At 32.3% G+C, this 23022-nt stretch overlaps 1 protein-coding gene across 10 annotated transcripts in view; it reads left to right on the top strand.

Annotated features, from left to right (window-relative positions):
• Nucleotides 1-23022, top strand: part of FER (FER tyrosine kinase) — a 451402-nt gene that overhangs the window by 197394 nt on the left and 230986 nt on the right. For 7 of the 10 annotated variants that reach the window (XM_063604585.1, XM_055112518.2, XM_034960319.3 and 4 more), the window contains 3 exons: nucleotides 5040-5132; nucleotides 13641-13844; nucleotides 18144-18266. In XM_063604585.1, coding sequence (XP_063460655.1) covers nucleotides 5040-5132; nucleotides 13641-13844; nucleotides 18144-18266 — 420 coding nt within the window. Of the gene's footprint in view, nucleotides 1-5039; nucleotides 5133-13640; nucleotides 13845-18143; nucleotides 18383-23022 lie in introns of those variants that run through there. The other 3 variants (XR_010112214.1, XR_008625417.2, XM_063604586.1) reach the window with 2 other exon arrangements.

Below are 23022 nucleotides of genomic sequence, written 5' to 3' on the forward strand. Positions count from 1 at the left end.
GTATTTCCTAAAGCTGGTGGATCAGCTTTGAAGCTGAGGGAGGATGCTAGAATCTCATCATGGCTCAGCTTTATTTCTAGATGAAGGAAAACTGATCTCTCTCAAAGTATTTGAAGCCTGTGGCAATTGATTTAAACTAAAACTGTAGCAAAGGCTAGAACCAACTTATTAACTACAGCTCCAACTCTCCAGCAGCCTGTCAAAAAAAGGAGTGGGTATGTCCATTTCTTGAGGAAAATATTCTTGAATTCAGACTCTACTGTTCTTTTATACAAACTGTCTGGCCTACAATCAAAGATTATATGACACACCAAAAAGTGAGAAATTTGACCCATAGGCAAAAAAGTAGACCCAGATCTTGGAATTATGAGATATTCGTTAATATAGCCGTTACAAAAATGCTTAGGGATGTAATACTTTCACTCTCATTATAAGGTATTCCTTGTCTCACAATTTATTAGTTTAAGTCAAGTAGAAAAATTTACTGTTGTATCGTTATGTCCCTAAATTGTATTAAAAGCAGAATCTTAGTTAAGATACCTTGATAATTTAATTTATAATAGTTATGATTTTTCATACAAGCAAATTACACAGTTGTTTACTGAGCAAAGTCAATCAGCTCTTAAGTTGTATCAGTGAGATGCTCATCAGGAAGCTGGTTGGTGTGCATCTTGTAGTACTGGATAATTTACAAAAAATGTATTTTGGTGAAGGATGGATGAATAGGCAGAGCACAGAGGATCTTTAGGACAGTGTTGGCTACATGTTGTTAAACATTTGTCCAAACCCATAGAATGTACAGCAATAAGAGCAAACCCTAATGAAAACTATGGACTCTTGAGTGATAATGATCTGTCAATGAAGGTTCTCAACTGTAACACAGGCAACACACTGGAGGGAGATGTTGATAATGGTGGAGGCTGTGCATGTGTGGGGGCAGAGGACATATGAGAAAATCCATTCCTTCCTCCTGCTTATGCTATGAACCTAAGACTGTTCTAAAAAGTAGTCTTTAAAAAAATATATGTTTAGCCATTTTGGTCACACATTTGGGAAAAGCACCATGGAACGTGAACTGGCTATTGAATAGGACGGGAGCTAATTATAGCCTTCTTCTTGGGTCTTATTTCCCTAGAGACATCTTATTTAAGAGATACAGAGTAAAGAAAGCAAAAAGAATGATTTATGACATTTTACAACCTGGATCTCACCGAACTCTATTCTGTTTTACTCTAGGTTTCCTTAGCATTGTTGTTTTAAAACAAGATCTTAATAATCGTTTGTTTTGTGCATTTGGTTTCTAATTTCATTATTTCAGAAAATGAATATGCTTGATTTAGCAAGGGGGTTTTCTTTCTTTTAATAAATATTCTTAATATGCAAGCATCAAAGAGAAAAGACAGCATGACAAACTGAGTTACTAGAGAGTGAATACTTGTAAAATGATTTGCCTTCAGTCAGAAACCCTGTTGCTAAAACAAATCATTTAGAAACTGTTTTAATACTGAAATTCTGTATCCTGATGGGAATAGAAGCTATCTGTCTTTCATTGTGCCCAGCAAATCAGCATTTTCAAAACCTTAGGTTACTTACTTATAAATGCATTTTTTTAAAATGAAGGACATACTGATATTTACAGTATTTCATTTACATTATGAGCTATAATGTAGAATTTTTTTCAGAAGGTAGTCTTCTCTGGGGTTATAATTTCCCTGTAGTTATTTCTCACAAAATCCCTCTGAATTTTATGGCTGCTTTGCATAAGAAGCCCCTAAGATATTTGGCACTCAGCCTGGAGTTTGAGCATGAATATTATATTTTTCTTGATTCTTATTGCCTCCTGATTTTAATAAGTAGCTGGCTGTTCCTACAGAGCCAAATAATCACTTTCATTGTTCTGTCCAAGAATGTTATTAGATTGGGTTTATTTACATAAGTCTATGAGAAATAATATTCAGTTTTTGTTTGAAAGACCCGTTATTAACAACAACAATAAAGGTCTTCCTTTCACGATAGTTCAGCCTTCTCATTGGTTCATATTCAAAGGGTACCTCAGGCAAACTGTGACTAACTGCTCCAAGGAAAGTACTGATTGCCAGCCTGGTACCATGAAACTCTTCTCTGGGGTTTTCATTAATGATCAGCGTAACGCAAATGATGGGGAGTTGGACAAAAGTCACAGAATTTTTGAGATGAAAATTTTATCTAGCCTAGTGCCTTTCTTTTTTCTGATGTGGAAACTGAGAGCCAGGGTAGTTGAGTAATTTGCTCAGACTCATACTCTTTATCCCTTCTGACTTCAAGAACCTTATTCCTTTGCCTTAGTGCCTCCTTTCAGAACCTCACTTTGAGAACTGTTATATGCTTTTTGGTTGTCACTTTCTACAGCAGCCAGATAGGCAGTCATTGGTTAGAGCTTTTGATCTTTGTCAGAGCCACTGCAATCAGCAGAACCTTAATTCTTGCCCTTTATATCTTTGTGCTTTAGTGCGCAGGGGATGGGGGCACTAAATGGAATATTGCAGTGAAAGAGCCTTTTTCACTGCAATTTTCTAATGAAGGATAATTTCAAAACTTGATAGGTATGATTTTACTTTAAGTAATTTAGGTATTTTTTAATAGAGTTTTTCTGTTTGTTTGTTTTTATTTTTTGTTTGTTTTGAGACAGGGTCTTGCTCTGTTGCCCAGGCTGGAGTACAGTGGTACAGTCTGGCCTCACTGCAACCTTAACCTCTTGGGCTCAAGCCATCCTCTCACCTCAGCCTCCTGAGCAGCTGGGACTAGAGGCACACGCTACCATGTCTGGCTAATTTTTAAAAACTTTGTAGAGATGGGGTCTCACTGTGTTGCCGAGGCTGGTATCAAGCTCCTGGGTTCAAGCAATACTCCCCACTTGGTCACCCAAAGTGCTGGAATTACAGGCATGAACCACCAAGCCTGGCATAGAGTTCTTTTTAATTGATAATAGATAAACTTGTAATTATTATGAACCAGTCTCTTAGTTTTATGTGTATGTGTATACACACACACACACACACACACACACAAACACACACACTGTCTCATTTAATTTTAAAATAATGAAAAACTATTCCTAAATGAGATGTGAAACTGATACTGTACCTAGAACTTTTCTTTCAAGCCAAGGTAATAGCTGTACTTACAGCACTTTTTCTGGGCATCTCATCAGAATATTATTTTACAATTTCAGGTATTATTTAATAACATTGCTTCTCCCTTCACCCCTTCATTAGTCCCCTACTACCTCCATTGTGAGGGGCCATCCTTTTGCCAGAACTAATTTCTACACCTCCTTTATCTGGAAAATGTATCTTGCCATTACTTGAGGTGAGTAAAATGAGTGTATCATCACCAGCCCTGCCAGGCCTAAAAGCAAACTTAGGCATTGTATTCATGGCAATTGAAGGGAAGTTTTTTAATTTTAATTTTTAAAAGTAGCCATTTGATTGTTTGATGTAAAAATCAACCTGTCAATGAATTCAGCACAGTCTAATGTGTTATTAGGTAGACTGTAATTTAAAGCTGATACTAGATGTTACATAGACAGGAACTACATGACAAATGAGTTTCATGTTTTATTTGTAGAAATCTGGGCACCAAATGATCCGGCACTGGTTGGAATGTTTTATTAACCCTATTTGCATTTTGATTGCTGCTATATGAAACTTAAGGTCTCGTTATTATTATTTTTGATAATATGTTTTTAGGCCAACCTATCTATAAAGAACCTTCATATGAAAAGATGTTTTCACTAATTGTATCCCGTCTAACACACAGTATGTTATGCTTTGTAACTTAATATAAGGGAGCAATTTTTAAAGTTTTCTTTATCCCCTAACTGGACCTCCCCATTAGATAATTCTAATCCATTGGGTAATTTTAGTATTACCCACTTAGAAAATGTTTTGTTTTGATATTACCAAAGGGTTTTGGGAGAAAGCATGTGGCCAAGAATATGTACATTTACTGTTACAGAGATATACCCTAGGTATTGGAGACAAAAGAAACAAAAGATGTTATTTGTGACCTACTTACTTGTTTTCCAGAAGTAAAATTTGGCATCACTAATGCTGGAAGACATACGGAATTAGTGTGCTTGACAAAAGGATCTCTTGTTCTTTTGTCTGCTGCTGATTAGCAGTTGAAATGTAGCCGTCATTGGAAAATTGACCAATACTTCCATTACAAAACCACACATGCTTTGCTCTTGGTGCCCTTCTTATGTCCTAGTTTTGGTTTTTTTTCCTTTTTCCCTCTTTTTTTCTGCCCTCTTACCTACCCCATTCACTTATGTTTATAAAATGGATCTAAAGATTTGAAATTTTAGGAAAAGTTTTCTTCATTATGGTATATGATATTCAGAAATGCGCATTGTGTGGCAAATAGCAATCTGGATTTGGTAGGATTGGTGGTAGGTAGGTCTGCCATTACCTTCTTATTTTACTTCATCCTCCTCCCGCCCGCCTTTCTCCTCCTTATCATCAGGATCATTATGATGGTCATCATCATCATGTGAATCTTTGGGAAACTTCCTAGGTACTGAAGTGAAATTCACTTTTAAAAAATGTGTTCCATATACTTTTTTTCCTGTTTTTTTTTTTTGTGATTATTTTTTCTTATTTGAATTCCCTCACAACTATAGTCCTATCCAAAATAGTCTATGTTAAATAGGTTCCTTATAGCTTGTGTTCTTTTTTGCATGTGTTAATACTTGGTTTTCTGTGAATTTCCTTTGCATTTCTTGTTTTCATCTGTATGAATTCTATATGAATCGCTATATGAATTTCTATTTCTTTCTGTTTCCCCCAAATCAAAACATTTGTTGAGGGGTCAGTAAAGTAAAATGCTAGAGAGTTTATGTGTATTTGGTTATTTGTTATCTTGAATGTCAGGAAGTTTATATTTCATTTAGTTGGAAGACATAATGGATAAGCTGTGGATAAGTACCTAAATACATAAATGTCTATACATATTGGATAGTTTACTGTTGCTGAAGGCTTGTTTCTTAATCCCTCCAGGAAAGAAAGGAGAGGCTATCCAAATTTGAATCTATTCGTCATTCAATTGCTGGAATAATTAGGTCTCCAAAATCTGCACTGGGCTCTTCAGCAGTAAGTAGGATTAACTCTCTGTGCTACTGAAAATGGTCATTGTCTAGCTTCTTTCTGATGCACTAATGAATACATATATGTGTGTGTGTATATATATATATATACATATATAAATTTGCACTTACAAATGGAAAGATAAGTGCATAATTTAACTTTTTGTGTGCATATGAATCTGTCTATATATGTGTATAGTAAAATCCCATGTAACGTTGACATAGGGAAGACAGAAATAAACTTGAATTATAGGCTTCCTTTACAATATACAAATAATTATGAGAAACATTTTATGTACTTTGAGTCTTACTGGAATAATAGTGTAAACAATTCTTTTCTAGTGAAACATAACCTTTTTACAGTAGGGATTACTATATATATTTTTAAAATGTATTTGTTTATGTGTATATTTATATTTTAAAGAACATTTTGATTATAAAATTGAAGTCTGTTTGATAGATTAATCATTGAAATGTGGGTTTGGCATGTCACAGTAGTGCTAGAGTATTAGTTATCTTTAGTAACAGCAGTTTGGCCATCTCATACACATGAACAAACACACAGAAGTGTTTCTCTAAAGCATTAGTTCTTCTATTTACTTGGAGAAGGAGTTTTTTTTCCCCCTCAAACACACAGGCACTCCAGTGTATACACCCCTAACAAGTACTAGTCTAATTCTGGTCCTGATGGATTTACCTACACTGGATATTTCACATAAATAAAATCATACAATATGTGACATTTTGCATGTAGTTTCTTCCATTTATAATTCTTCCAAGGTTCATCCATGACAATGTGACAGTACTTCATTCCTTTTTGTGACTGAATAATACTCCATTGTATATATTTACCACATATTGTCTATCTGTTCACCAGCTGATGGACATTTGGTTGTTTCAGCTTGTTGGCTATTATAAATAATGCTGCTATGAACGTTCGTTTTCAAGTGTTTTTCTGTGTATGTTTTCAGTTCTCTTGGGTGTGTACCCAGGAGTAGAATTTCCGGGTTATATGGTAATAATTCTCTATTTAAGCTTTTGAGGAACTGCCAAACTGTTTTTCATGGTAATTGTACCATTTTACATTCCCATTAGCAATATATGAATATTTTGATTTCTCCACATTCTTGCCAACAATTGTTATTTTAAATGTTTTCATGTTACAGGCATTCTAGTGGGCGTGAAGTAGTATCTTACTGTAGTTTTAATTTCCATTTTCCTAATGACTAATGATGTTGAGCATTTTTTCATGTTCTTATTGGCAGCTTATATGTGTTCTTTGGAGATGTGTTTATTAATATTCTTTGCACATTTTAAAATTGCTTATTTATTGTTGAGTTGTAAGAGTATATATTCTGAAAATAAACCCCTTATACATATAATCTACAAATGTTTTTTCTCACCCTTTGGATTTTTTTTCACTTTCTTGTTAATGTCCTTTAACACACCTAAGTTTTTTATTTTGATGAAGAGCAATTTATTTTTTCCTTGACTGTGTGTGCTTTTGGTTGTCAAAAAAAATCGTCTAATCCAAGGTTATGCTGATAATTCATCTTTGTTTGTTTTCTTCTTAGAGTTTTATTCTTCCACTTATATCTTTGTTTATTATTGGTTAATTTTTGTATATGGAGTGAGGTACAGGTTCAAATTTTTATTTATTTATTTATTTAATTTATTTATTTTTGAGATGAGGTTTCAGTCTATTACCCAGGCTGGTGTTGGGTTCCTGAGCTCAAGTGATCCTCCCTCCTTGGCCCCCCTAAGAGTTCAAATTCATTCTTTTGCATATGGAAGCATATTTAACTTAAAATCTTTAAAATGCAACAACTATGAATCACTGTTTATGCAAATAAACATACAAAAATTAGAATGTTAAAGCATAATTTTAGATAAAGTAAAGCAAATGCATTATATATAGGAAAATGAAATTAGAATTAATCGCAATGGTATTTTTACTGGACGTGACATAACGATTTACCTCTGTTTTTAACAGTATCTTTAAAATGTAGAGCTCCCTTTAAAGACAGTCTAATGGAACGCTTAGATCAACAGTCTTGATAGAAGAAAGAACTTAAGACTTTGGCTGATAGCAGAATTTGTTTTCATCTGAATATTGTATTTGATGTCATCAGATGTTTAATATTTATTGTTATGATCAGAATAATATTTTAATATGTTATATCAGCTACAAGCATGTGCTTTCCTTTCCAGTGTACCAAAGGGGTTAAAATCCCTATTATTAGTATCTCAGATTACTGAGGCTACAGTCACATCTAGCATCTTCCCATCTTAAGGAGGTTATAATTTTGCATTGAGAACTATTTTTCAGAGACTGCTTCTGAAGCCAAGGCCTAGAGATGTTAGACAGTATTAATTACATATTTTAAAAGCCTACTGGCAATCATGAGGGTCCATTCCAATTGAAAGTCTTTCAAACCATATTATATTTAATGAGATCTGTTCCAGTCATATCAAGAATATTGCCCTTTTTCTAGGGCCATCTATCTACTGCAGAATTTCTATAATGAGTGGCTGAGCAAATCGCTTGTTCCATCTTACAGCCACTCATGAATACTAGTTGTATCACTGATATATGGAGTGAATAATGCCCGTCTGATAGTAGCAGTCTTTGAAAAATATTCTTTAAAACAAAAATAAAGCACATTTTGGTCCAAATGGTTTGTTCTTTATATAGATATCAGAAGAATTATTAAATTATTCAACAGCAGTCTCCTTAAAATTCATATTTTCTACACTCTGTTGACATGGGTGCTATTTCAATTTTAGAATTACTTTGTACTAGAATTTAGAAAATCAAAATATTAGAAAATAAAAATTGCTTCCTTTATATAGAATAATATTGTAAGTAAGATTTGCTTGCTTGCTTGCTTTTTAGAAACATCATTCAGTTATGTTAAGTTGTACATCAGTTGTAATATAGTGTTATAATGCTTGGCTTCCACCAGTGGCATAGGGGAATGTAGCTATTTTCATGCATGATGTGAACTGCTTGTATTTTTTAGTGTTCTCCTTTGAGTCTAGAAAAGCGGCCTTGTACTTTCTTTAATCAAGGCACGTTGTCAAGTTCAGGTTAAATAGTATACATTTTAAATATATCAGTTGTCTTCTGTTATTCTTAAGGTCTTAAGTTGCTCTTTCCCCCCATTTATTAATATGTAAAAGAGTGATAAACAAGGGAAAATAAAGATTTTTTGCATTATATCACTCTCATACACTAAATTCTGTCATGTTTAGGAAAATTAAGTTTTGAATCACTTGCAGTATTACATGTAATTTTTCTAAAAGGACTTATTGAGATTGATATTCTATAATTTGTACTGTAATGGAACAAATCTATTGTTTATATGTTTGCTGAAATGCTTAAAACAGATGACAGAGATCATGTCAGACTGATACTAAGTTTACACAGGCAATCCCAACTTGATGATAAATGTTTACATTTACTGAAATATGGTTGCGTATTGACATATTGCAATGATCTGGTAGTAGTTTTAGTTGCAATGTGTGATAAGATTTTAGCATTGAGTATAGTTAATTGATGAAAATGTGTTCTTACTGATATTGTGGCACATTTTATATGTAAAATATATGGGTTTAAGGAAAGAATATTTGATACTGAATAAATGAAACTATAGCAAAAATGTGTTAAAATGATGAGAGAGGATGAGTGAGAGTCACAGGCACAATAGTAAAAGTAACTGGGTAAAAATAATAAAGAGAGAAAAGCATGTTATTACCAATAAATGATGAGTAAGGGAACAAAAGAAGCTGGCAAAAAGAAGTCGGAGGAAACCCCAAAGTTACTGAAGGAAGCAGAACTGTTAGAAAGAAAGAAAGGTAAAATAAAATATATATTTTGCTAAAGATAGTGTCCCTTATCAGAGACCCAAGAAGGGGTACAAAAAGGCCAGGAAATGGGAAGCTGTGGAGGTAACCTGATACTTGAGTTTGGCTCAGTTGTCTGTTTTTGTTTAATACAAGTTTTAGAAAGAATTGTGTACTAATGCTTATCTCTGATTAACATGTAATTCTTTATAGTTACTATCCTAGAGAACAGTTTTATTATTAGCTAAAAACCAAACAAATTCAAATTCTCAAATATTGTAGTACAAAAAATTGTTAAGAAATTTATGAATAAAAATTTTACAGCTAGTTTCATTATAGAATGTAAATATTAGGTGAAGTATCTTTTTTTTGGTTAATGATACCAGTGCATGAAAAAACTGCCAATTCAGCTTTACTGCTAAAAAATTAGAATTTGTAGAATTAAAGATAGTCATTTAGTGCCAAAGACAGAACCACTATTTTAACTAATTTACATCCTGTTTGTCTAGCCTGAACAGAAATGATCCTGAGGTACAAATATTTGGAATATCTTATTTTTCATTATTTTAAGATTAATTCAATAGATTCAAACGGTAACTATTTAGAAATTTTTTAAAAACTGGAAGGGAGAACATTATTTTTTGTTTTCATTTTATATTAAACATTTAGTATATCTGTACAAATAAAAAAATTATGTTCAACTATCAAACTAGAAATGGCATAAAATACACTTTCCTACCTATGATTACGTTTCCCTTTCACTGCAAATAATTTTTACTACCACCAGGCACATTCGGTAGACTAGTGTTTCCCATCTTTTGTAAACAGTTGATTTCTCATCCCCTCCCAAAATTCCTAAGTAATACATAGCTTTAAAATAAAAGGGGTCCTATGGAATTAAAAAATAATAAATTTATAGGGCCAGGCATGGTGGCTCACACCTGTAATCTCAGCACTTTGGGAGGCTCAGGCAGGCGGATCATGAGGTCAGGACTTTGAGACCACACTGGCCAACATGGTGAAACCCCGTCTCCACTAAAAGTACAAAAAATTAACCAGGCGGGGTGGTGCGCAATCCCAGCTACTTGGGAGGCTGAGGCAGGAGAATCACTTGGACCCAGGAGGCAGAGGTTGCAGTGAGCGGAGATGACGCCATTGGATTCCAGCCTGGGTGACAGAGCAAGACTCCATCTCAAAAAAATAAAAATAAAAACAAATTTATAGAGATAGGGCCTCACTATGTTGTCCAGGCTGGTCTTGAACTCCTGACTTAAGCAGTCCTCCCACCTTGGCCTCCCAAAGTGCTGTTACAGGATAGAGCCACTGTGCCCGGCCAAATCTTAATCTAGTGCCTTAGACCACTTGGCCATGCTACCAGTTGAGTCTTACGGAATTTTTGAGAAATGTTTAAAATCTTGTGAATTACTCTTTGTCACCCTAGTGTATTACTAAACTAGATTTGGAATAACTTATTAATTAGACTATTAAATTAATGTTAATAACTAAATTTACATGAGAATAGAAAAGATAATTAAATGGCATTTTTATGTTAAAAATTCAGAATTTAAAAAAGTTTGTGTTGAAGTTTTATTTAGGTTGTTCAAGCTCAGTAAGGGTTTTACTTGTATATTTTTGATGCTGTTTTATTCTTGTTTTGCTTTTTTCAAAATGGTTTATTGGGTAATTAATTTTAATAGAATCTAGACCAGATATTTTTTAAAAACATTTTTGTTTTTGCCTCCCAAAAAGAAGCTCATCTTGCTACTCAAATGCTTGAGTAAAGGTATACAAATCTTCATTACATACTTGAGAATTAGCCTGGACCAGGGTAAGGAGAAAAAAATAATCTCTTTTTCTTTCCCCAAGAAAAAAATATTTTCAAGTGCTCCCTCCTTATTGCCTTTTCATATAAAATAATCTCTTTAATTTCACTAATTGCAGCATATTTTTGCTGGACTATTCTTTAGGAACAAGATCTAGGGAAAATAACTAATAAGACAGCTAACCCAGTCAATCAGGAAAACTTATTAAATATAACTTATTAACTGTACTGTATTAACTGAAACTTTTAAAAAGGAGGCTTTGCTCCTACCCCCATATCTTTGGCAAAAATCTCAGATAATTTACCAACAAAGAAAAACCCTGTCTATTGAGGCTGAGAAAGATGGGATATTTGAGGTAGAAAGCTTCCTTTCATTTGTGATGTCATTATGATGGGCTCTTGGGATGTTACATTTTTTTTGCTGATGCATCCTACATATATTACTGTCAAGTTTGTAAAATTGTATTGGGATTTCATTGAAATCATATTGATAAAAGTATTCCTTCCAGTGCTTCCAGAGAAGTCTTTGAAAGACCTGATATACCCAGGCAGGGGATTTGTGTGACTTTTCCCTGTGTATGTGTGTATATACATGTGTATATACACACATACACTCACAGTAAGTTCAGCTTATATTTCATAACAGTGTTGTATAGGGGATGGGGAATAACAGATCTTTGAGCTTCCCTTCCTACCCACAAAGGAACTAAGAAGCCTATAGAATTGAAGTGTGATCTTTATGAGATAGCAATATAAATTCCTTACTATTTAGTTTTTTAAAAACAAAACTCAGATACTTTCCCCAGATGACTTTTTCCCCCATACGTATTCTTCGTCATATGTTTAAATGAATTTCTTGGAATGCTGGCTGAGCTTTTGTACTTTTTTCCACCTTAATTAGTTCATCGAACTCTGTTCATCATTCTCTCAGTTGGAAATAAATGCAAATTTGGAAGGATGGATTGGCTAGGACGAGAAATCAACAGGTAGCATCCTTGTTTGGGATGCTTTCCTGTTATGTTGACCTTTTAGAGAGACAATGATAAAAATAAGTCCTTTGTAAAGATGTTACATTGAATTTCTTGTATTCAGTAATAACTGTTGAATAAATAAGCAGTTTTGCTATTGGTGAGACAGAAATATTTCTATTATAGTAAAAATTTTAGAATTTACTCTAATTAGATGCACTATGATAAAATTTTAAAATAAAATTTTTGATTATAAAAATAGAAAACATTTGATTATTTTTACTTCTTTAATAATTGTAAATTATTAGTATCAGTATATACAAAAAGTTAATTTTGTGTAGATTATGCGTTTGTTTTTAAAAGCAATATTCTTTTACCTCATAGTCGTGGGTGGGTCTTTAGATAAAATTGCTCTTTAAAACAATTTTTGGGAATACATTAAAACATTTTTTGAAATAAAATATTTATCATATATGTTAAATATGATACAATATTATTTGTCATAGTTTGCATGAAAATTAAAAGACTTAGTTTACCAAAACTTCCATATATAGTCACAACCGGAATATATTTTAAAAGTTTAAAATGTTATTTAATACAAGTGGAAGAAGTAAGAATCAGAATGTAGACTTTCCTTGAGGTCTATTTGGGAGTTTTCAAGTTTTTTATTGTTGTTTTGTTTTGTTCTTTTAACCAACAGAATGAGTTTGGATAACATGAAATAGAACTTTGAGCAGTAAGTTTTGGGTCTCCTCAGTGGTACGAAACAATAAAGGCTATGTTAAAAAACAGTTTTTACTTACTACAAAATTACCATACTTTGGCCCTACCTAGAATTTATATCAGCCTATAAAACTTCATATATGAATATTTGCCTTTCGTTTATTATTAATTCTGATTTTTCCAATTTATAAATTACTTTCTCATGAGGCATTGTGCATATTGTATTTTGAGAACCTTAAAAGTTAGTTCAGATTACTATACCTTAACCACAAAGTACTCTCTCTATCTGGAGCAGTTTAGTTCCTGTGTGCCATAAAAACAACAACAACAACATCAACAAGATTTTTACTTGTAATCAGAAAATGTGTGATTTAATCTACTATCAGCACATTTCAAGGAAATACAGTCATCTCTTAAATTATCTCTGACTTGGTGTTAGCATTTGGCCTCTTAAAATGACAGAGAATTTTCTTTCTCTACCATGCTCATGGTTTATAACCACTCCTTATCTTTGCCATGTGTTTGTAATTGCATGTTGGTGGTTTTCAGTGATGCTATTTCTCCTAGGGCTTTATCTACCATTGCTTTGTAGAAGCAGGGCCAGCCATGTGGCGGAGGTAATGGTTAAGGAAGTCAGGTGAGTGAAGATAAGGACAGAAAGGCACAGCAGCAAGGTAGCATCAAATAAAACCTGAGGTAATACTCCTGGAATGTATGACACTGCTCAGAACCTCTGTGATCAAGAGTTAATTACATAAAAAAGAAATAACTCAACTTTTCATTTACATAAAAATTAAGTTGTTTTGTGATACATTTCTGTTAATTCCCTCCTTTTCTTCATAATTTCTCTGGTTGATAATTTTAGTATATAGATTTATTTTAGGACATGGTGAATAAGATTATCAATGCTAACTCTAAATGCTAATATTGTGTCTACCTTTGTATGATAGATAAAACGAAGTGTTGAAGCGTATGTATTTGTGGTAAACTTCAGCACCAGTACTTCAAAAGATATTTTAGGTTTATTGTATAACTTTTAATTGGTCAATTAAAGGGAGGAACATTTGTAAGAAGGCTTTATAGTTGCTATGAATTTTATTAGCAAATAATCAGTATTTTCTCTAATTTAGTTTTTTTTTTTTAATATTTGTTTAAGCTTTCTGATATGATCTCCATCAGTGAGAAGCCTTTGGCAGAACAGGACTGGTACCATGGTGCAATTCCCAGAATAGAAGCTCAAGAACTGTTAAAAAAACAAGGAGACTTTTTGGTGCGAGAGAGTCATGGGAAACCTGGTGAATATGTCCTTTCTGTATATTCTGATGGACAGAGGAGACATTTTATCATACAATATGTTGATGTACGTTTCCAGTTTAGTTCATATGTATATTTTGATGTAGTTCATTGCGGTACAATTATATTAAAATAACGAATGGTTTGTGATAAATGCCTGCAACACTTGAAATTTAGCACTTAATTTTTTTCTGAATTTCTTAAATACAGTGCTTCAAAATGTACTAACATTTGAATATGTTTAAGGAAACATGTATTTAGTAATATTTTAAATTAAAAATAATGTTTATAAAATCAAAGTATATAGCTATTTAAAATATGTTGTTAAATTTGAACATTAAAGATATTTTGAATTAAAACTAAAAACAATGTGATTATTATAAATTTTTTTCTAGAGAAACTTAAGTTTATGAAACTTATACTTTTGAAATTGGAGCTTGGAATTGTTTTCTGAATGGTGCCATGAAAGATTTTTAAGAAATATTTTATTGAATAGTAATAATAAAATTTCTTAATGAATGGGATGATGGTTGAATTGGTTTTTATAGATAAGCTCTTGTTTATTGGCATTAATAATGAATAGAAATTAATGAAGAATTAAAAATCTATTTACATTGATTATTCTAATGCTAATTTATTTTTTGAAATTTATTTAAGTATTGCTAAACTACTTTCTATGTTTGTTACATTTCTTTATTGAGCCTTAAACAGATGAAGAGTAATTTCAAAATTTAACTTTACCCACTAAGGAATTTTAATGTTTTTGGCATATGAAAGAATTGATGCCTCTGTTTGTTTTCCATTCCCATCATTTCAAATGGCCTACATTTTCAAGATTGCTATCCACAGGATTTCATTTTATGTTGAGAAACTAGGGTGATACTAATTGCCTTACAAAAATTGAACCATGATCATTAGATGAACCTGAGGGCTTAGATAACTTAGTAACAGGTGTATGTACACACACATGCACATGTGCACATACATCTCTTAATAAGTTTATATATATATAAAACGTATCTTTTTGAGCTGACATTCACATACCATACAATTAATCATTTTAAAATGTAGGATTCAGTGGCATTTAGTACATTTACATCTCGTAGTTATAGCTAAGTGAAAGTAGATACCATTCAAATAGGTTAAAAGGAATATATCCATTAAAGTATTTCCGCTATCATAATGTTCACACTATTCGTTAATTTTTCGTAGTATTCAGACCTCAACTTGATAATCATATTTGCCCACATTCATACATCTAACCTACTGTTTTGGAAACTATGTTGTTTCTAATAATGTGTCATTTTTTATTTCCTTGGCAAACTCTTTTGTAATTTGTATATGCCTTTAAGTTGTGAATTTAGATAACCTACCCTATTACAATTTGCGACCATATTGCCAATATTTATTACATGGTATGAGAATTGTAGAAGGAAAGATTGTAGGTAAAGTATAAACTCGTTAACCACAACTTATATGAATGTTTCATTTTATTTTCTAAGCTCTAAAAGTAACTATTTTTGAAATATGTATTATGTAAAACTGAAATATTTGTCTTATTATCACTTCTAGTTTAAATTGTAACTATAAGTATTTAAATTAGCATTCTTAGAAACAAAAAGGAAAGGGTCAGTGTGCAAATTATTGCTTGTTTTTAATATTGCCATTTTAAGTGGCTAAAATGAACAATATAGTATATGCTAAAAATAAGAGGTTACGAGTTCACATTTGATAGTTTTATCTGGTTTCCTTCTGTCACTGAAATTTTTCAAATATCTCTGTTAAAGATGAGAACATTTATTTTTCACTAAATGCCTCAGGTTTTCTGCTGCCTAATTTTATTCTAGTGAGTTTTTGCTGTATAGTGTTGAGCTCCTGAAGCAGTTGTAAACAGTTTAAGATGATATAGACAGTTTTAATTCTTTTTCATTTTGTGCAGGTGAATCTTCCATGAGCTAAAATTATCCTATTTATTTCCTCATATACCTGTTGACTAGAAGGGGTCAATAAATGGGGAAATTCATTAACAGATATTTAATGAGTGCCTACTGTATTCTAATGAAGGAGTTTATATTATACGAGCTGTAAGTAAATGAGTCAACAAGTGTTCCAAGAGAAGAGGTTATAAAGTAATACAAGATTTTAGAGGAGTTAAAAATATTAAATAGTAGATCAATAAAAAGAGCACTGAATTTGGAGTTAGAACACTTGGCTTTCAGTCCTAGCTCTGTCTTTACTTGTTCTGTGGTTTAGGAAATAAAGGGGGTTAATATGTTAAAGAGTTTTTGCGAGAATCAAATCAGTGAATACATACTTTGCAGGATGTGAAATTAAATAAACCAATAAGGCAGCATAGAAATGAATACTGGAAAGCTCATGTACTCATGCATTCATGCATTCAAGACATTGAATACAACATTTAATACAAAGTATAAATAGACATTTCTCCAAAAAGTTGTACAAATGGCTAGTAGGTATTATGAAAAAATGCTCAGATCATCAGAGAAAAAATGATCATCAGAGAAATGCAAATCAAAACCACAATAAAACATCATTTTATCCCAGTAGAATGGCTATTATTAAAAACACACAAAAAATAATAAATGCAGGCAAGGTTGTGGAGAAAAGGGAACTCTTATACACTGTTGATGGGAATGTAAATTAGTAAATTCATTATGGAAATCAGTATGGAGATTTCTCAAAAAGCTATAATAGAACTGCCATATGATCCAGCAATCCCACTACTGGGTATTTATCCAAAGGAAAATAAATCAGTATACCAAAGGGATACCTGTACTCCCATGCTTACTGCAGTACTGTTCACAGTAGCAAAGATAAGGAATCAATCTGTGTCCATTAACATTTATTATTTGTCTGGTGATTTGACAATTGAATGTGTGCCAGTACATGTACCATATACTGGGTAAAGTGGTTTGCATGTTAATAGTTATTCAACTCTTTTACTCTGTGAGGAGGTACAAATATTATCTCTGTTTCACTAAGGAATAAGCTGAGACACTGAGAGATCTTTCTCAGTGTTTTGCACACCTAGAAACATATATTATTAGAAATAGATTAGTACCTTCAGTGTGAAATATTCTTAAGGATCAGTGCTAATATATCATAGGAGGTCTGCCTACTATGTACAAAAGTTCTTTAGGCAGTGAATTAACAACTGCTTTGAACTGATTCAAACACTAACTGCCCTTGAGTTGATTTATTCTCCATAGTTAAGTGTTAAAGTAAACTAATGCGTGTTTGTTCATTACTCAATGAAACAGAAATATTCGTTTAAAAAGTTTTATATAAATTAAATTTTGATACATTCAATCTTTTTTATTTTATAGTATGGAAAAAGAGCTTTGAGTTTTTAAACTTTCAGCTGGGAAAGTAATCTTCCAGTAATGCAAGTAATGTCAGAATTTAGTCAGTTTTGAAAGTTCTTATTTCTTCACAGCATTTTCTTAAAATGGGGGTACTCCCATATCTGTATTTGTATATATCTCCTGGGTGTGAGAACTATCAGTTGGAAGCTTTTGTTACATTGCATTGCAATGCTTCTTGCTTTGAAAAATATGGCCAATAGGGTATTTTTGATTTGCCAGGTTTATTGCTATCAATTTATCCATCCTACTCATAGGCCAATTTGAAATATGAAAACAAGAGAAAAGCGGTCTTGGAGGAGTTTGAGGAAAATTGCACCTTACCTGGTGATATGCAATTAAAAAATGCTAAGATTTAAGCGTGTTGATATCTACAGTTTTGTCACTGTTGCATTTTATTTCTTTATCCAAGATGTGTGAATGAGTGTTTTTGGTAATTAATAGTAAATGAATACTCCACTACAGAAAGCAAACTAATACTGTATCAGCAGATAGAAGATAAATGATCAGATGTATTGAAATATTTACCATCAGATTGGATATCTTTCCTTATATTTTTGACATTTTTGATATTGAAAGTTTTATCAAATGGAACACATATGTAGACATATGTAAACATGTATCTTGTCCAGTAACTCAGGTGTATCCCATGCTTTGTTTCCTTTGGTTAGCATTTTAGCAAAATGCATTTCAGGTCTGTTTGTTAGATTTTTTATTTTTCAACAATTTGAATTAGATTTAAACATTGTGAAAATTGATTTGTCTGTCACAAGGTAGAATTTTAAAACATGTCAGAGTTTTATTTATCTATTTACATTTTTATCATCTTAACCATTTTTAAGGGTATAGTTCAATAGTGTTAAGTATATTCACATTGTTGTGCAATTATAGTTTTTTTAAGAAAGGAATCTAATTTATCAATGAATGTAGATTTTCTAAAGCAATGTCTTCACATTTATTCTACCTTATTGTTCTCTCTCCAGAACATGTATCGATTCGAGGGCACTGGGTTTTCAAACATTCCTCAACTTATAGATCATCACTATACAACAAAACAGGTCATCACTAAGAAATCAGGTGTAGTTCTGCTGAATCCTATTCCTAAGGTAGGTGCTTATATACTTTTTTGTCTGTTTGTTTTAAAAGAATTTTTGGTGAGTTAACATTTCCAACAGTAAATAAAATTCTTAGGTTATATGCTAGTAGTTCAGAAAAAAAGAAAGTTTTGTTTTTGTTTTTCTAGCTTTTATTACTAATGCAATTGAAACATGAAACTTCCTTGATTTTATTAAGATGAGCTGCTTTCTTATTCAGTATTTGCTAGTATACAGATGGCTTGTTTTTTTTTCCCCTTTCCTAGTTTTTCTTCAGACTTGAGGCTTTTCTTCACTTTATAAGGTTCATACTTTCAAAGGTTCAGGTTATAACAGATTCTAAGTTGTATAAGTCAAAGAAAATGTCTAGCAATTAGGAATAAATTAGGGTTTTAATTTGGGATGTTACATTTACAATGTATTATAAGATATTGGAACTATTAAAAACTAGTCTACTCTTCACAGAAGCAGTAAATCAGAAACTTATCTATGTGGAGCAAGGTGGTTGGATAAGAGATTGTCTTAGGTCATTTTTACCTCTATGATCTATCACAGAAAACACTACTTACATGTGCTTTACAAGATTTGTTCAATAAAGTATGGGTATGTGGAAGTTTTGTGTTTTAAAGGTAAAATCTTTGGGACTTAAACTAAAGTGGAATAATGGAGCTGGCTTAGTTTCTGATCACTTTTGATGTTTCAGGAGTTGGGTTGGTATTGGCAAGAGCTCTTTCCTTTCAGGACTGTCTAATATGAAGAACAGCATAGAAATAGGAAAGCCACACAACTTGGTAGATTAATATTTGTTGATATGACTTTTATACATTTAGGGATTGCTTTTAATTTGAAGTAAGTGCCAGTTCCAAGAATGCTGGTACCTAGTCTGGATTTAGTGATTTGGAAATTTAAAAAACAAGTGTTTTATTTCCTTTTGTTAATCTGGGATATAATATCTATATTTGTACTTTTATTGTACTACTGAGTCTTCACTGAGAGGGTGACCTTTAATATTTCTCTCACAGAAGATTTTAACAGTTGTTTGTTAAACATTCTAATTCTCTGGTTAAGGAACTGGCTTTCTTGAACAGTTTTCTATAATTATGAAATTGGCTCATTCTTTGTTAAATTTTTTTATTCATTTTCTACCCTTAATTACCAAAACCATAAAAAATTCTTCTTCAGCCTGAAATAGGTTGTCACATTTTTTCTATAGCAAAATATATATATATATATAAATCTTTCAATATTTCCTCCTTCATCTGTAAATGAATGCTGTTATAGAATTCTAAGATATTTTCTCTTTAGTCAAAGCAATCTATTCTCATGGCTTTATTTACTATTTATACATCAACAATTTGCAAATTTATATTTATAACTCAGATTTCTATTTTCCAAAACTGAAATTGTTCAAATTTCCACCTCAAACTGTGCTTATCACCTTTAACTTCAAAATTTGTTGTTTCTTTTTAAACAAGTGATGCCACCAAATACCCAGCTTCTCAAGTCGTAAATTGAGGGGTCTTCTTTGACATCTCTTTCTTTTACATCACTGCCCTCCCTCTAGCACTCTAGGTTACAATTAAGTATATATCTCTTAAAAATACAAAAGTTAGCTGGGGATAGTGGCACATGCCGGTAGTCCCAGCTACTTGGGGGGCTGAAATGGGAGGATTGCTTGAGCCCGGGAGGTTGAGACTGTAGTGAGCTGTGATTGTACCACTGCACTCCAGCCTAGGCAGCAGAGTGAGACACTGTCTCTAAATAAATAAAGTGTTTTGTATGCTTAATTATTCATGTGGAAGTATGAATGTCAATTCCAGTATATATCAGTATGAATAAAATTCAGTGCAGGAAGATATTTTTTATCCAGATTAGGTTAACAAAATATACAAATAGGATTTCAGAGATACTGATGTCCCATTTCACAAGTCAACCAAATGTTTGCATTGTCTACAGGCTTAGCCAGGTCTAAATTGGGAGACCAAATCTATAAAAGAAAGAAATAACAACGCAGGTATGAGTTTGACTAGGAATACAAAATTTCAAATAAAGCTATACCCCTTATAATATAAAATTTGCTATAAAACTTTGATAATAGATTAGATTCTCTGGACTATTACATGGTTAATTATTGTTTTTCCAACCCCCAACACTTTGGAATTGATTATCTCACCATCTGATAGAACTAGCTATGAAAATAAATATATACTGGATGCTGTAGAAATTAAATCGTTATATGTGATTTTTTATATGAGGTAGAAATTTAAAGTTTATCTGGCTATTAACCTAATCTAAAGTACTGGTATTTGAAATATGCAAATCATTATCTCAGTTTGTTGCAAATATTATACACTGATTTATAGGATCATGTTGCTCTTTTAAAAGAAAATCACAAAGCAGAAGCTTTGAGTTAGATAATTTTCAACTATGAGTAGATAACAAATTGATATGGATTTGTTATGGTGGTAGTATCTGTTACTTATCTTCCTTTGAATTATTTGTACTCTTATAACTGAATCTATTTCTTGATTTAATTTGTGTGAAAAGTAAATGTCTTTGATTATATAATGTGCTGTAAAATATTTAATTTCTGTCTTGCTAGACTTCATTTTTAGCCTAAAGAATTCCACTTTAGTTCATTGTAATTTCTATTTCCCATTTATTTCTCTTCCCATTTATCTCTGCTCCTACCCATAAAAATATGTTTATCATCATAATGCCTAACTTGAGGACAGAATGGCCAAAGTAATCTCTTCCTTACCTTCACATTTTTATGCACATTCACTCAGAGGTACAGAAAACTAGACAGGATTAAATTGTTTAACTTTCTCACTTTATGAAAACTAGTGGGTGCCTGAGCCACCCATCCCTCTCCCTGATTTTTCCTGCACTGCCTTCAGAGCTTGTGTAAACATATGGAAGATGGAAGAAATTTTTGTAAAGAGGGGTTATTAATCACCCGTTATCATCATTCTTACATTAGCAAACAAGTTGGACATGTATATGACCTGTTCTTTACTTAATTCAGTTTCTACTCAAATGTCACTTCATCAGGGAGGCCTTGTCTGACTACCATGTATAAAATAACACATCAAGCCCTTTTGCTCCCCCTTCTTCTGCCTTTATTTCTCTTCGTCATGCTAACATTTAAGTGACATTATATTATATGATGTATTTTTAATCATTTGTCTCTCCCAAGTAAAATAACTTCAATAGGGCCACAGTTGTATTTAACAATTAGTGTAGTGTATTTCCAGTGTCTCGAAGAGTGCTGACCCAGGGTAACATTCAATAAATATTTGTTAGAGGATTGAATTCACTGAGCAATGGCTAGGAGCCCAGGTAATTGCTGACCTTTTTATACGCATTATCTCATTTAACCTCACATATTCCTATAAAATATTAATAAGAATTGTTGTTAATCTCATATAATATTATTGTTGCTGTTATTGCTATAAAATATTATGAATGAAGAGCTAAAGATTAAAATGGTAAATGAATTCCCCAAGAAAACAGAACTGGTTAAGAGGCAGATCTGGAGTTTGAGCCCACATTCTTAACCAGTATATATTTTTCCAGATTGTAGAGTCTAAGTTTTAGAGGCTAAAATAAACTGTTTAATTAATATGAATGTGAGTTTAAGGAAGAGGAAATCTCTTTCATTCTATAAAATATTAACTTGAACAAGATTTTATTATATCAAAAACTATTTGTTTTTATAAAAGAAAAATTACTGAACAGTAATATTGGTAGGGAAAGCTAGGATTTGAGCTAAAATATAGGGATTGGTCAAATATATTTAAGAAAGACATCTAGTTTAACATTTAAATGACAATTTTGGAAGATATTTGCTTTGTTAAGTTTAATATTTCTTCATATTTAGATGTTTTTAAGTAAGAAATCGCTTTCTGAATTGAAGGTAAAGCAAAAACATTTATGATTAAATGTAGATTAGGCCAAGTGCAGTGGCTCGTGCCTGTAATCCCAGGACTTTGGGAGGCTGAGGTGGGCGGATTGCTTGAGGTAAGGAGTTCAAGACCAGCCTGACTAACAAGTGAAACCCCGTCTCTACTAAAAATACAAAAATTAGCCAGGTGTGGTGGCACACACCTATAATCCCAGCTACTTGGGAGGCTGAGGCAGGAGAATCACTTGAATCTGGGAGGCAGAGGTTGCAGTGAGCTGAGATTGTGCCACTGCACTCCAGCCTGGGCAACAGAGTGAAACTCCATCTCAAAAAACAAAACAAAACAAAAAACAAAATGTATGTTAGATAGGCAGAGGGCAATTAATTTGAACCTTAGACAACCAGCTTAAATTAAGTAATTGTAATTGTAGCTTTTTACCAGAATGTCATATAGATTGTCAGAATATTAGAGTCAGATTTGTGAGAGGAGAGTAAGTCTGTGTCTGAAACTACTAACTTGTCCTGGGGAGACAGGTTCATGGCAGCAACATTCATGATTATCAGACACTGCAAAGGACAGTTTTTAAGAGAAGAAACTGCACTTTAAGTGCTGTTTACGTTGTTAGTTTTAGATGATGTAAAGACCATTTTATCTTACATCTGATATAGCTTGCCTTTTCCAATATTACTGTTTAGTAATTTTCATTTTATAGAGGCTTATAATATAGTTTTTGATATGTTGATGTCTTACCAATTCATCATTTTATGAAATCAGTCTTCCTTTTCCTTAAGTCTATATCCATGTTCTTTAATTCATTAAGAGCTATTGTGTAATTTTTTAAATAATTTAATTTTTTAAGA

The sequence above is a fragment of the Pan paniscus genome, chromosome 4 (assembly GCF_029289425.2).
Source record: "Pan paniscus chromosome 4, NHGRI_mPanPan1-v2.0_pri, whole genome shotgun sequence".
NCBI lineage: Eukaryota > Metazoa > Chordata > Mammalia > Primates > Hominidae > Pan > Pan paniscus.